The following is a 15,540-nucleotide window of genomic DNA, read 5'->3' as shown; positions in this document are numbered from 1 at the left end:
GATTTGATCGCCCGAGACAACAGCGTTAGGGAATAAGGGAGACAAGTTTGGGTGGCGACGAGGATTTATTTCACTGCTTAGAAAAAAGCTGCCTCCTGGTTGAAATGTGACAGCAGTTGCTGCACAAGCTGGGAGGTAGCCTGCCATTTTAACTCCCCCACAATATGCAGAAATGACCAGGCGTGTTGTTACAGGCCCGTGGCCCGCTACTTCGTGTAAGCCGCCACCTCCTGTCCTCATCCCGTACCTCCACTCTGTTTTATTTCATTTTTTTTTTTAAGTTTTTTGTTAATGTTTCTTACTTCGAGAGCTAGAGAGAGAGTGTCTGAGCAGGGCAGCGGCAGAGAGAGAGAGGGAGACATAGAATCCGAAGCAGGCTCCAGGGTCCGAGCTGTCAGCACAGAGCCAGAAGCGGGCCTCCAATCCACGGACCTTGAGATCACGACCTGAGGGACACTCAACCGACTGAGCCACCCGGGCACCCCTCCATTCTATTTTATACTGTATTTGGAAAAAATGTTTTTTTCCACACACGGCGAAACACTCGAAATTAGTTTTTAACGCACATTCGGACGTAGTTTCCCATGTGTGTGCCCGTGAGCCGCTCTGCTATCCCCGGGCATCGAGCAGTTGGCAAAAATAGCCACAAGCCTGCAGTTCCGTCCTGACGGTTCTAGATGTGGCAGAGATCTCCCGGGGGAATGAGGGCTCTGCCTCTCAAGAGGATATTGTCCCTACCTCGGTTTCCCGAGAGTCGTGTCCGTCCGCCTGCCGCCAGGCTGGTTGGTTTTGTGTGCAAGTCTGAAGAGGTGTGAGCTGCCGCCCGAGTCCCAGGAACTCAAGTTTTGTAACCATGTTTTTCAACAGAACCGTGATTAAGAAGGAAGAGAAGTTGGAGAAAAAGGAGGAAAAAAAGCCTGAAGACATTAAGAAGGAAGAAAAGGAAGAGGATGAGCCGAAACCAGGACCTGCAAATCGGTCGAGAGTCACCAAATCAGGTGAGCAGAGCTTTCCACGTGCCCACAAGAAGGGAGGAGCTCAGTGGGGGGGCGGGGGGGGGGGACGGGGGGGGGGACCGCGGGTTCTGTTGACAGGCGGCTCTGAACGCATCGCAGCCCCAGGGTGACGTGGCCTGAAGGAGTGTCTGGTGACGTCACACACGTGGGGACGCTCCCCCCGGTGACTTCTGCTCACTGGCGGCCCCGCGACTAGGCCTCTCGCTCTTCTGCGTAACATTTGTCAGGAGCACAGACGGATATGCGCGGGAGACGCGTCCTGGTTCTTGAAACTGATTCGATGCAGTTATGCAGGCGTGTGGTCAGGCTTCTCCTGCGTGTGTGTTAAAGGCAGATAGAGTCAAAACCGGAGATACGGTGCAAACCTCAGAACCTCTGTACCCGTTGACGTAGCTGCACTTGGGGCGTGCCACCTCTTGACATTTGACATTTTGTAAAGTTCATCGTGTTCCACGCCTTCAGATTTGCATGAGGCTCCACGGAATGACGTCTGGAAAAAATAAAACCAATTCTCCCTGCGCCTCCCTCCTCTCCTCCCCAACAAAACAAACAAAATTCAGCCATCTGGAGCATTGGAACTGGGTACAGCACATTACAGAGCGTTACAAATTAGGTCTTTGGCGTTTGGTGTAATTTACTGGCAGTGTCACGAGGAACATGTTTTTTGTTTTTGTTTTTGTTTTTTAATTTTTCAACGTTTATTTTTTGGGACAGAGAGAGACAGAGCATGAACGGGGGAGGGTCAGAGAGAGAGGGAGACACAGAATCGGAAACAGGCTCCAGGCTCTGAGCCATCAGCCCAGAGCCCGACGCGGGGCTCGAACTCATGGACTGCAAGATCGTGACCTGGCTGAAGTCGGACGCTTAACCGACTGCGCCACCCAGGCGCCCCGAGGAACATGTTTTTAAAATGTTCCTCAAGTATGGCAAATCTCCCCAAATCAGGAATAGTCCTGGTGGTTAGTCTGGTTATTGTGTCATCGAGGGGAAGATTCTATTTGGAGGCCTTTATTGCTGTGGATGAACGAAGGGAAGCCCAACCGTCTGATTGCGATGAGGGCCTGAATGCTGCAGAGTGTTCCAGGATGTGGAGGAGAAAAAAATCAAAATTGGTTCTCCTGGAGCTGCTAGGATTTAGCGCAAGGGTAAAGGAAGCTTGTGGGTTGGATGTGTGTGCGTTGCAGAATGCACCTTGGCTTAGATTTATGTTGCAAGATGTGAGGAAATCCCGGCCGCTTCATTCCAGGTGAGCAGAGACCTGGAATGCCTCGTGTCGGTAGTGGGTGCTTCGTGTCAGAACGGGAAGGAGGAGGAGACACAGAGGCTCCAGAGGTTAGCGTTAGTCACTCGAGGGAGCCTGGCGGGCCCCCGGTCAGCCCATGTGCTGCCTGCTCTTTGGAAGTGGGGGCCTCAGCAGGTTTTCATAGCTGGTTTTTTGGTTTTTTCCCTGAAGGAAGCAGAGGAATGGAACGGACAGTCGTGATGGATAAATCGAAAGGAGAGCCTGTCATTAGCGTGAAAACCACAAGCAGGTCAAAAGAGAGAGTAAGTATTGCTTCTGCCATCTCAGGTCCAACTGATCTGAGGGTGGTTTAACGGCCACTTTGATCTGCACTACGAATACAGCTTTGTTTCGCCCTTAAAATTTTAAGAGTTCTTTGATGTATTCAGAAGGCATATTATTAGCCGTTGGATGGTAGGTACAGACACAAAGATTCTACAACTTATTTCAAAACAGCACCAAATGTTTTCACTTCACACGACGTGTTGACCCCGATTCTCTGTCAGGTTACGCCATCTTCTGGAAGAATCGATTCGCAGAAAGCTGACCATTGGGTAGAATGGGCAGGACCCAGGCTGTTCAAGTCAGAAGGCAGGTTCTGCTCTTTGGTTAACCTAGTGGTAGCTGATTCATCGCTTTGGGCGATGCTTCATCTTCTGTGACGTTAACAAGAAAGAAAAATGGAGTCCGCTGGAAAATCGACTCACGTTGTCAGAGAGCGGACCTCCCGTTTCTTAAGTGGTACACGTAGCTGGACCAGCTAGTGGTTCCTCGTTTTGTTTTTTCCACTCCGAAACACAAACCCCTCTGCTCACCACCTGAAGGTTCTAGCTCAACCATTCATGAGAGCCGGCCCCTTCTAGTGAATGCCGAGCTAGCAGTATTCATCCAAGAACCCTTTGTGGTGCTGAGACTTATTTTTGAAATGAACGTTTGGTTTCTAATCCATCCCTTCCTGACGTCATTTTCCTTTTGGGGTACGTGAAAACCACAAAGACACTAAAATAGAAAAATCTCTCAAGGAAGCCTAGATAAACCATAATCTCACCACCTAAGTACCTCTGACGTTAAAAAAATAAATAGTAACACGCGCACGATGAGAACGTTCAGATCTTCAGATCGTATAGGAGGATGACAACAGAAGTAGGACAGAAGCCTCTTCGCTTTCACGTGGACTCCTCGCACTTCCTTTCTTTTCTCTTCGAGAGCGAGTGCGAGTGGGGAAGGGGCAGAGAGAGAATCGCGGGCAGGCTCCACGCTCGGCACAGAGCCCGACTGGGGGCTCAATCTCATAACCCGAGGCAAAACGAAGAGTCGGAGGCTCACCCAGCTGAGCACCCAGCGTGTACACTGGATTTCGAAATAATGGTAGTTTCACAGGAAGTTGCAGAAATAGTACAGAGGTCCTGGGTGCCCTTCCCCCAGCTTTCCCCAGTGACTTCTTTTGTGTCACTGTAGCAGAGTAGCAAAGCCAGGATGGTGACATTGGTATCCGGCGTGTATGTGCCTACGTAGTGCTAGGACTTTTCTGTTACTGGTGTGGACCGCTGTGAGCACCGCCATCAGGATACAGGACTAGCCCGTCACCACAGAGATCCCCTGCCTGTCACACCCACGCCACCAGCCCACCTCCAGCCCTGGGAACACCGGTTGTCTGTTTCCCATCTCTGGAATGTTGTTGTTCTGAGAACATGTACAGATGGAGTCGTGCAGCACGTGACCACAGCATGGTGCCCTTGAGAGCCATTCGGGGTGCACAGGTGCTGTCCTTTCTCTTTAGGAAGTCGTGATCATTTTAACCAGGCTCTTGGTTACGGACGCTCGGTTGTCTCTCGTCCCCTGCTGAGAACTGTGGTGGGACATTTGTGTGCACACCCCTTGGCATACTGTGGGTTTCTAGGTGCAGAGGGACATGGATGTCATTCTTAGGGATGGGTGTTAGCAGAATGCCCTTCCAGAAGGCAGCAGGTTACTACAGTCCGTGGCTGCGTCCGGTGCCCTGGCCGCTAGTAAGTAGGAGGTGGTGAGCCCAGGGCTCTGACCCCGAGACCCTGGTGCTACGCTGGCCTCAGCACGAGGTTGCACCCTCACCTGGACACTTAGGGTGTCTGTCCCCCTGCCTTCTACCTACAGTGTCTGTGATCAGACTCCAGTCAGTTTGCCCGTCTCCTCGACAAAGGGGGGTCATCGTGGTGTTTTGGGTTATGGATCTTTCTGTGATGAGATGGTCCTCTCTTTTTTTTGTTTTTTTGGTAAAATTTCTGTTCAAAACTTCTGCCTGTCTTTCTCCCACCACCCACGAGGTAATTAAGAAAGTAAGCTAAGGAAATTTTTTTTAAATGTCTCCCAGGCCCATTCTCTAGAGACTCTGAGGCTGTGGGTCAGCAGGTAGCCCTGCGTTCTGAGCTATAAAAGCTTCCTGGGAGAGTGATCGTGGGCAGCTTGGGTGTCGTGGCCCCTGAAGGCCTCAGGCAGGAATAGGAGTCAGTAGTTAAGGTTTCGTGCCCTGTCCTGGAAATGAGAGTGGCACGGAAGTTGCCCGTTAATGCTCTGGAGCTGATGAGGAGCGCTCTTTTACGTTAAGCATCTTTGACCTGTTCTGTTCGAAGGCTGCCTGCCTGAGGCCCGAGTCAGCGGCTGAGAAGTGTGGTCCGTCATGCAGCTGTGCATCCAGCATGCACGCGTCCCGTGGCTCTGTGAGGCCTTGTTCTAGACTACACATAGTCCTGGGCTCTGCCGCACTAAAGAAACCTGCCTGTAGGTTTTGTGGGGTGTCATCCTCCCTTCCCCTTCCATGACGCCCTTTGTTGGCAGGCCTTCCCGGAAACCACGTGGGACAGAAGAATTTTTGTCTACCCTAGATACGCAAATGTAACTTTCACTGTGCGTCTGTTGGCATTTTTCTGGTGTTAACCGGCCAATTTTGGTAAACAGAGCTCCAAGAGTCAGGATCGCAAATCGGAAAGCAAGGAGAAGAGAGACATCTTGTCATTTGATAAAATCAAAGAGCAAAGGGAGCGTGAACGCCAGAGGCAGCGGGAACGGGAGATCCGAGAGACGGAGAGGCGGCGGTGAGTGGGTCCTGGCAGGCTGGCCGGTTGGTGGGCTCCCCTGGGGGTGCTCGGCCTTTCTCCCTGAGCGAGTCTCCTGCCCGCCCAGGCGTGATGACTGCCTCGTGTGTCCCCGGAGACAGAAGGGTCAGGGTGGCGAGGGCCAGCGGTCAGCCTCGGCACGGCGATCGTCAGAGCTGGAGTCTGTCTAGCAGCACCTCTCCTGGCCCCTGGTGGGCCCCGGCACGTGGAGTGAGCTCATCCACGTGTGGCTTTGGTGGGAGGGTCTCCAGTGTTGAGGTCTCAGTCTTCACTGCCGAACCGCACGTAGATAAGATCCAAAGTGCAGCCAAGGGATGTGGTGCTTTTGTTAGAGGTGTTACTCAGAGGAGTAGCGTTCTCAGGCAGCCTCAGTCCCATGAGACGTTCTTTGCCACGCACACCTTTTTTTGTTGAGACAGTTTATGGAAGTAGGCCTGCCGTTCCCAGTTTCGCCTTCTGCCGTTTTCCGTCCATAGCTCCCTTGTCGTTTTCCTTCACGTGCTGCTCGGCAGAATGAAAGCCTCACGCCTCACAGCATGGTATTAGGAGAACTTGTCTGAGTGAAAGTGGGTCGTGTAGACACTCTCCGGTTGTGCTATGTTTGCTTTCCCAAGTAGTGTGGTTCTGGTCTCTCTGCATATGTAGCTTTAGAAAGTAGAAGCACCATTCAGACGTCTTTTGTTTCCGACTGGCTCCCAACGGCTTTGGAGCCTTTCCAGTCTCTGAGGGCGGGCACGAGGAGTGACAGTGACTCCTTTCTGGGATGCAGAGGGGGTGTACCCTGTCCCTGTCTCCCCCTGTTCCTGCCCCCCCCCCCCCCAGCTCCCAGGATGCAGGGGCCGGTGACAGGAGACCTGGTGCCGGGCCGCATAGCATCGGCCCCCTTTGCTCATGCCTAGCCTTCTCCTGGCCCCACAGTCCCCCAGGTCTGCTCAGACGCTGTCATTAGCACACGCAGCCACCTTGGAGGGAAAGGGTGAGGGAGGAAGGCTGTTTCGGGGCATCACTCAGTTACTTGTTCCTCCAGGGTTTTCTATGTGCACGGCGGCTTTCGTAGTAGCAGTTCTCCTCCGCTTTTCTTATTCTTCTCCCTTTATTTAAAAAAAAAATTTTTTTTTTTAACGTTTGTTTATTTTTGAGACAGAGGGAGACAGAGCATGAGTGGGGGAGAGGCATAGACAGAGACACAGAATGTGAAACAGGCTCCCGGCTCTGAGCTGTCAGCACAGAGCCCGACTCAGGGCTCAAACCCACGAACTGTGAGATCATGACTGGAGCCGAAGTCGGACACTTAACCCACTGAGCCACCCAGGCGCCCCACTCTTCTCCCTTTAATGTGTGGCTTAGTCCTCCTGGCCTGGACGCCAGGCTGGGTCTCTTGGCCCCCTCCCTGCCTGCGCACCCTTGGCTTTGCTTTTGTGAGAAGGGAGAGTCCGGAGGTTGGGGTTCCTGGCCCAGCCCGGTGCACGGTCACAGGGGTGCGTGCGGGGACATCAGGGCGGCCTTGCGTGTGTGTCCCCGCAGAGAGCGTGAGCAGCGTGAGCGGGAGCAGCGCCTGGAGGCCTTCCACGAGCGGAAGGAGAAGGCGCGCCTGCAGCGGGAGCGCCTGCAGCTCGAGTGCCAGCGGCAGCGCCTGGAGCGCGAGCGCATGGAGCGGGAGCGGCTGGAGCGCGAGCGCATGCGCGTGGAGCGCGAGCGCCGCAAGGAGCAGGAGCGCATCCACCGGGAGCGCGAGGAGCTGCGGCGCCAGCAGGAGCAGCTGCGCTACGAGCAGGAGCGGCGGCCGGTGCTGCGGAGGCCCTACGACGACGGCCGGTGAGGACCCGGCCTCGGCTGCCCCCCTGCCCTGGAAAGTCGGGGCCCCTCTCCCACCGGATCCGGTGCCTCTGGACGCCGTCGCGGGGCTCTGCGGTGTTTGCCTGAGTTACTCGCAAAGTCTTGACGGTGGCCGCTTGCTGAAGGGGTCGCCATGCTGTGGCTTAGCAAGGCCTCCCGTTGCATCCACACTGTGGTTCCCGGTGGGGCGGTGGCTAGGCCCGCGCTCGCCGCGGCCGCCGGTCGGCCAGGGATGGGGAGAGGCACCGGGCTGCACTTGGAAGAAGAAATTGCCTTCCCGTTCACAAAGTAGGTTTATTGGTCTCCAGCTCCTCTGAGCTTCTTAATTGACAGTCACCCATCACCCCACCACCCATGAGCCTGCTTTTCTGGTAAAAAATCAGGAGGAAGATAATTGGATGCCATCCTGAGCCGTATGCAGTTCACTATCACCCGATCTAATTCCCTTTGCTTTTGCAAAAAAAAAACTCAGAGGGAGGTTCAGGTTACCATAGAAGACAGGAAGGTGAAAATGTGGCAACTCAGAATGCCATTCCAGAAGAATCAAATATTTCATTTCACTTGCATCTGAGCTCACGCGGGGATCAAGGTATTAACAGCCTTGTGATACAATTAGCTCCCAGCAGCCCTCCTTTCAGGACTGTCAGATGAGAATGCTGGCATGCCTCTTGGCAGTTTGGGGGATTTTAATTTATCAAATCAAAGCGATAATGATTGAATGTTTAGAGATTAGCCCTGCAGGACATTTTAAATGATACCGGGTCTGGAGAGAGCTCCTCTCCCCACCTCCACCCCTTTCCCTATTTCCCTCGTTCTCGCTCATAAATGCAATTCATATCCTTTTAAAAACAAAAAATAGGCGAGATGATGCTTATTGGCCGGAAGGAAAGCGTGTGGCCATGGAGGACAGGTACCGCCCAGACTTCCCTCGGCCCGATCACCGCTTCCACGACTTTGACCATCGAGACCGGGCCCAGTACCAGGACCACGTGGCTGACAGGTCAGCACCCACCGTCTCCCGAAGCCACGGACACAGCCAACTGAGCCCGATGCAGGGATAGGTCTCTGTTCATTCTCTGATGTCTCATTTATTTGTGAGGCTCCTGCTGGCTGGCTGACCGGCTGCACGTGGGATTTAGAAGCACAGGCCTTGAGCAGGATGTTGGACTCGGGGCTCACTTAGGGTGTCCTCAGCTTGTATGGTGGGAAGGCCCTCCACTCCTTTCACTCGTTGTCCCCTTTGCAGGTCGGGGGCTTGAGGCGATTCCTATGTCTCAGCGCCCCACGGCCCACTCTCTGGGCCTCACGGCTCCCCGGGGCTCTCGCCCAGCCTCTGCTCCTCTGCCATGTCCCTCCTTGTTTTTATGGTGAGGATGCCGTTTACAGAAGTTTTCAGAAAGGCACCTGAGTCTGTGCAGGCAGGGCAGGCTGGCGTCCACATCCATGGGGTTCCCTGACTGACACAGGCTCCTGGGTTGGCATACTGTGTAAGAACTGACCGGACAACGTGGGAGAGTGTTTACTAGGCTGGCTGTGTCTGAGAAGATTTTTTTTTTTTTTTTTTTTAGCTGGTTCCTTTGTCAGTGTCTTCTTAAATGAGGAATATATATATATAGTTTATTAGAAAGGCAGCCCTCGATTTTCTAGTTTAAGAATTCTCTCTCTGGGGTTCTCATCATGGTCCCCTGGGCCGCATATCCCTGAACCATTTCTCCGTTCATTAGCTCTTCTGTAAGGGAAGGGAGAGCAGGGGGGAGAATCCTGTGAATCCTGTAAATCCTGTGAATCATGTGCTGACTGGGTCAAACCAGAGGTTAGGGATCCTCTAAAGACTTCTTGTTAGACCCTAGATTTGTTACCAGTCCAGATATATTAGTCTTTGGCTTCGTGGTGTGGGCCTCTGTTTCTGAGATCCCTCCAAGGGACTTTAGTTCAGTAAAATTTTTATTCCCACCTTCTTAGGATCCAGCTTCACTCCTACTCCCTGGAAGAAGGCTTTAGCTGTAAGCCAGCTTTTTTTCACAGGCCAGCATATCACAGTTCTTACTTGGTGAAATAGAATCAGTACCCCAATTGTGGAAAACTTGTGTGTGGCCTGCCGAAGTGTTGTCTAGTGCCATCAGCAGCTGTTGGAATGAGATGTTTCCCTTTTGCAGGAGGGAAGGTTCAAGGTCAGTGATGGGAGAGCGAGATGGGCAAGTAAGTAAAACCCGACCCCAAGCCTGGGGGCACCCTGCTTTTGTGTTGGGGTGGGCGAGGGTGAGTGAAGTGTGCATAACTGTTTTCTGATTACGGAGTTCTACGTGTGTTTCTAATACATAGGGTTTGTTTTTGTTCAGTTGGCTCTAGTAGATTGCGAACATCTCTGGGTTGTCCACTTGCTTAGAGTGTCTTTGAGTCTCAGTATTGTGAGCTGCCCCACAATATCCCAAATGGGGGAGGCATTTTGCCTGTGTTGGGGTGGGGGAGGGTTCCTGTGTCTCTGGTAATCTGCAGGTGCCCTGTGAGGGATGCTCAGAGAAAAGGGGAGCTCTCCAAGAGAGAGGTAGGGGATGGGCATCAGAATCATGCCTTTTTAAAATACTGGGGTGTTTTTTGAGGGAACATCATGCGATTATGTCTCGCTACAAAGACGTGCTGGGTTTTTGAGCACAGGATTGGTTGGCGGTTGGCCAGGGGCACGGAGTGGCTCCCGTCCTCAGCACCTGCCTCCAGTGTCACATAGACAGGCCTCTGCTGCCTCCATAGAATGGTGCGCACAGGGGTTCGAGGGCACTGCCTGTCCCGGGGTGTGGGAGGGGCCCTCCTGGCATCAGCAAGAAGGAAGTGTCCTGATTCTTCTGGGGAGGACTAAGTGACCCTCTCAGAGGACCCTTCAGCAGAGCCGTCAAGTGCCATCAAGTGCAGGGCTCTCCGAGCTCACAGGGCCAGAGGGGCCTCCGCTGGCACTTTATGTGGTGCCAGAGCTGGAGCTCTAGGGGTGCCCAAGGGTTCTCGAGCAAGGAGGGGATCAGGAAGCAGAGGGCCCACCAGGAGCTTCTGTGGCCTCGTCAGGCTTGGGAGCAGAGCATCCGGTGAGGTGTGAGGTTTGGAAGGGGCCCGGACAGGTCCCCTTGGGGCCACACCCCGGCCCGCTGCAGCAGGATCTGCAGGTTCACAGGCCCCTCCAAGAATGGCATGGTCAGGGTGCCCTGTCCCTCTCGTGCCTTCCAGCACTACTCAGATGAACGCCACAGCCACGGAGGACCGCCAGAGCGCCATAGCCGAGACTCCCGAGACGGCTGGGGGGGCTACGGCTCCGACAAGAGGATGAGTGAGGGCCGGGGGCCGCCGCCCCCACCCAGGTAAGCAGCGGGCAGCTCTGGGGGTCCCTGCCTGCTGAGGGACACCGCCCTGGATCCTTTCGTAGACTTGCCCCAGGACATCCCCGCCCCTGTGCCCCAGGGGCCTGTAGGTGTTTTTAAGGCAGGTCTTTGCATGTCAGAAGGTTCTGCCTCATCTCGAGGTGGGTTTTCAGGGGTTGAGCGAAGGGTGCGCCACTCCGGTAGAGGAGCGATGAAAAGTCTTCTTCCCCAGGTGACCTGTTGAGCTCTCGGTCCTTGAATGCCATTTTGTCCGTTTTGCCTTAAATATCCATGGGAAATGTAACCGGGGAGCTCCTCTGCAGACAAGAGGGGACACTGAGCACTGTCACTGTAGGGCTGGGTGGCTATCACCCAGCGCGGGGCAGTCTCGCCTTCACCCTCGCGGACAGATGTTGGGGGCTCTGATGGGCTCCTCGCCCGCGGCTCTGTGCGCTGGCCGGCCTGGCAGCTGGTACTCTGACCATTCCAGACTCAGCCTGAGTCTGGGAAGCTTTCCTGGACACGCCTGGTGGCCGCTGGTGGCCGCACATTGGACTTATGTTTTGGTTTGAATCACTTGGACTTTCTGTCTGAAACTTTTTTTTTTTTCCTTAAACAGCTCTTTTGAGCTTTATTCACGTGCCATATAGTTCATCCATTTGAAGTGTGCGATTTGATGCTTTTTAATGTATTCAAGAGTTGTACGCTCATCACCACAGTCCACCCCCAAGGGAAGTTCCATTAGCAGTCACTGCCCGGTCCCTCCCCACCCCGCAGCCCCTGCACCCCTGATCCACCATCTGTCTCTGGGTTGGTCTGTTGTGGGCGTTTCACACAAGTGAAATCACGTGTCACAGCCTTTTGTGTCCCGCTTCTCTCAGCATAGTGTTTTCAAGGTCCGGTCACACGGTCACCTGGGTCAGAGCCGTATTCCTTCTTGGGGTTCAGTAACAGGCCACATGTGGAGAGACCACGTTTTGCGTCTCCCGCTCGTGAGCTGCTGGCCATTGGGGTGGTTTCACCTTGGGGCTGTCAGAGGATCCTGCTGCTAAGCATATTTGTGCGCGGGTCTTCCCGTGAATGTGTTTCCCGTTCCCCTGGGGTAGATGACCAGGGGTGGACTCGCTGGGTCCCGGGGTCAGCCTGCCGCACTGTTGTCCGTTCTCACCAGCCACGTGTGAGGATCGCTGTCTCCACGTCCTCCGAAGCGCCCAGCGTCTGTCCCTTTGCCACCGGCCAACCCAGGGGGTCGCGTGGAGGTCTCACTCCCATGCACGTGGCTGCGCCGAGCTGCTCCGGGTGCTTACTGGCCACGTGGGTCTCCGTGGGGGCGTGTCCATCCTCACGCTTCGCCGTTGTCTCTCAGAAACGCGTGACATCGGGCAGGATCGGCCATGCTACGGCCTCCCCTTGCAGGCACGTGGGACACTCTCCGGTCGGCTTTTTGTTTTGACACAGGGCTGGACGTGACTGGGCGGAGCATCAGGAGCGCGTGTGGCCGGGTTCGGTGGACGCAGGCACGGCGGGCCGGGAGCACGCGCGGTGGCAAGGTACAGGCTGACCTGTGCCCAGGAGTAGAAGGAGGGTTCCCAGGACGCTCCCTGGGGACTGGTCCCTCCAGCGGTTGCAGAGGCTTCCAGGCACTTCTAAGAAGGGAGTGTGTGCAAAGTCTTTCTTTTCTTCCAGGTGGTGAGAGGGGCCTCTCTGGGCCCTCGGGGCCAGGACACATGGCAAATCGGGGCGGGATGTCGGGGTAAGAAGTTTTGCGCTCAGATAAAATTGATTTGTTCCCGCTCCTCATTTCCTCTCCCTTTTTTGCACGTTTGGTCAGTTTGCCGGGTTGAATGTTTTGAAAACAAACCCGAAAAGCAGCTCTTGGCAGCTTATGCAAGTCGCACCGGACACTTACCCGGAGCTCAGTCTGTGATTCTGATTTCCCTCACCTGGAAGAGCCAACGGGCCGTAAAGGCTGCACAGCCATGCGCTGTGCCACAGAACGGTGAGAGCGGCAAGCGCTTCAAGGGGACAAACGTGTGCCTTTGTTCCTAGGCGAGGCGGCTTTGCACAAGGCGGGCATTCCCAGGGTCACATGGTGCCCGGTGGCGGACTGGAAGGTGGACTGGCCGGCCAGGACCGGGGCAGCAGAGTTCCGCACCCCCACCCCCACCCCCACCCGTATCCCCACTTCACCCGCCGCTACTAAACCCCACTCCGAGTTTCCAGGTAGGCAGATGCACTGTTGAATCTCAGCCAGAGTTACCTTGAACTTGTGGAATCTTTTAAGAAACAAAAAGCAAATCCTGCCACCATGTTGTAGCTCAATACAATGTGAATTCACTTTTTTCTTTTTTTTTTTTAATAAACGTGATCTCTGCCATTTTTAAGACAAGATTTCTGTTAATAAGGCATTCCATTTTCCATTAATAAAAGTTTACGGTTCGCACCGGTGTGTGTCGCAGTGATTGCAGGACAGAGAACACTTCCGACCTCCGCGGCACCTATGTGTGTGTAGAGGCTCCCGTACCCAGTTCTCCTGGCCTCCCCGGGGAGTGGGACGTCCATCTCCCCTCCTTACAGATGAGGAAACGGGTGTGGGCCACCTGCCCAAGGTCCTAGAGCTTGTAGGAGGCCGCAGGGCTGGGATCAGAATCAGGATTTCTTTTTATTTTGTAAATGTTCATTTATTTTTGAGACCAAGGGAGACGGCGCGAGTGGGGGGAAGGAGCAGAGAGGGGGAGGCACAGAATGGGAAGCAGGCTCCGATATGTTGGCACAGAGCCCGACGTGGGGCTCGAACTCAACTGTGCAATCGGGACCTGCCTGAGCCGAAGTCAGACATTTAACTTGAGGCACCCAGGTGCCCCAGAATTAGGATTTCTTAATGGCAAGGGGGGGTGCATCGTGGGGCCTACAGACCAGTCGCTTCACCCCTCGAGTTGGTGTGCCTGGGGTGGGGGGCATCCAGTGATGGTGTGCGGGGTTGGGGTCTGGCTGAGGGCAGTCCCTGCATTTAATGTGTAATTTCCTCATTTGTCACTGTAAACAATTCTAATTTTCTTCGTTAAAGCCTGCCAGACAAGGCCTCTGGCCAGCCGTAAGTGCCGTACATGAGTCCTCTGATCCAGGCCCCTCCTGTGTGACTCCTCAGGAAGAGTTTCTACCAGAGAACAGCTGAGCCCATGCCAGCTGAGAGCATAGGTGACCCCGGGCACGCTGGGGCATCCAAGGGACCTGTGCCGGGGGGCGGGGAGGGGGTCTGGGTGTAAGCCAGAGGGCCTGCTTCCCACAGATCCTGGCCGTGATCCGGCGTGGTGAGAGTTAACCTCAGTGCCGCCTGCCGGGAACCTGGATTCCCTTCGTAACTAGGACAGCCACCCCACAGGCTACTGAACAATCACTGGTTCTCCCGGAGTAGCCTGTGTTCCCGCTGGGGTGTTTAGTTTTAAAAGAGCGATCTGAAAATCTGCCCAGCTTGCCGCGGAATCTAGACCGTTAAAGGCAGGTCAGCGCTGGCCTTTGGCGTCCTGCTCGTCTGAATTGCGGCAAGTAAATACCTCATGGCTCCCCCCACCACGGGGGCCCTCGGAGTCGTTTTCCAATGACAGGTGGGCACGATGCTGTCTCCGCGTCACCTCCTGCATGGGGCCCCGTCTCTTCTCTGCAAGTCAGAGTCTAGAAACGGGTCTGAGCTTCCCATGTTGGGTGATCAAAGCCATACCCAGCCTGGGGGTGTGGGTGAGACCCGTTTTGAGATCTTGTCACCTGGCTGCAGTTGAGTGACCGCCCTTCAGGGGGAAAGGGTGACCGAAGGTGTGACCCGTGGCCCTCAGCCAGGGCACCGCTGCCGAGCTGCCCCAGGGGAGCCTCGGAGAGCCGCGGGGGCAAGAACACCCCCTTCCTAGTCCGCCGAGCCTGCAGCCTGGGTCTGGCTTACGTGGATGCAGCGTTTGCTAGGCCTGCGGGAACACAGTGCCGCAAACGGGGTGCTTTGAGACCAGTCTATTCTCACGGTTCTGGAGGCCGGAAGTCCCCGTGTCGTCTGGGCCGGTTCCTTACGAGGCTGTGAGAGAGTCCGTTCCGTACGCTCGCCCAGCTTTTAGGGGATCGCTGACCATCTTCGGCATCCCTTGGCTTTGTCGACACGTCACCCTGAACTCCGCCTCCGCCATCGGCCTCCCTGTGTGCGTGTCCTTGGCCAAATTGCCCCTTGCTGTGCGCACGCTGGTCACGTGGGTTGGGGCCCACCCGAATGCCCTCATTTTAACTCCATCACTCACATGAGGGCTTTGTCCCCAAATCCAGTCGCGTTCTGAGGCCCTGGAGGCCAGCGTTTCAACACAGCAACGGGGTTGGCAGAGTTTACCCCCCGTAAGTGCTCCTCACGGTTTTCATACATACAGGTCTTCCCAGGATGCAACTTCCTTTTTTTTTTAGTTTATTTGCTTCGAGAGAGCACAAGCCAGGGAGGGGCAGAGAGAGAATCCCAAGCAGGCTCCGCACTGGCAACACAGAGCCCAACTTGGGGCTTGATCTCACGAACCCTGAGATCATGACCTGAGCTGAAATCCAGAGTCGAGCACTTCAACCTACCGAGCCACCCAGGCGTCCCCTCTGAGACGTGACTTCTGGGCAAGTGGAGCATTGCTCAACACTTGAGTCCAGGACCTTCCCAAGAGTTCCCCATTTCTGTGACCAGAGCTGCTGGGGCTGCCGGAGTCTAAATGCCTCCCAGCCGCCTCCATCCAGGATCGGAGCTGTGCGCGCGCGTGCAACTTGAGCACCAGGTCACGTTCGCACTATAACTGGGCCCTGCCCCCGAGCAGTGATAGTCTCTTCTTCTTTCTTCTGTTTCTGTCTGAGATGCATCGTATTTTTTTCTAATTGTAGTTGGGTTCTATTAGGTCTGATTTTTATGTCAGGAGACAAGGGAGGTGGAACCAGGCGTGTGTTCTAGAAGGGGCCTGCTAGTG

At 54.8% G+C, this 15,540-nt stretch overlaps 1 protein-coding gene across 1 annotated transcript in view; it reads left to right on the top strand.

Moving 5' to 3' along the window:
- SAFB2 (scaffold attachment factor B2) overlaps positions 1 to 13,013 on the top strand; it is a 33,146-nt gene extending 20,133 nt beyond the window's left edge. The window contains exons 12-21 of the mRNA XM_045491667.1: positions 868 to 998; positions 2,470 to 2,561; positions 5,233 to 5,369; positions 6,915 to 7,205; positions 8,086 to 8,226; positions 9,383 to 9,425; positions 10,440 to 10,570; positions 12,029 to 12,120; positions 12,257 to 12,323; positions 12,620 to 13,013. Coding sequence (XP_045347623.1) covers positions 868 to 998; positions 2,470 to 2,561; positions 5,233 to 5,369; positions 6,915 to 7,205; positions 8,086 to 8,226; positions 9,383 to 9,425; positions 10,440 to 10,570; positions 12,029 to 12,120; positions 12,257 to 12,323; positions 12,620 to 12,773 — 1,279 coding nt within the window. The 3' untranslated portion in view covers positions 12,774 to 13,013. The remainder of the gene's footprint in view (positions 1 to 867; positions 999 to 2,469; positions 2,562 to 5,232; positions 5,370 to 6,914; positions 7,206 to 8,085; positions 8,227 to 9,382; positions 9,426 to 10,439; positions 10,571 to 12,028; positions 12,121 to 12,256; positions 12,324 to 12,619) is intronic.
- Positions 13,014 to 15,540: the final 2,527 nt, after the last annotated feature.

Source organism: Leopardus geoffroyi, chromosome A2, assembly GCF_018350155.1.
Source record: "Leopardus geoffroyi isolate Oge1 chromosome A2, O.geoffroyi_Oge1_pat1.0, whole genome shotgun sequence".
In the NCBI taxonomy this organism is placed as follows: domain Eukaryota; kingdom Metazoa; phylum Chordata; class Mammalia; order Carnivora; family Felidae; genus Leopardus; species Leopardus geoffroyi.
Note: the sequence above shows the minus strand (reverse complement) of the source record. Positions and strands in the feature narration are given on the sequence as shown.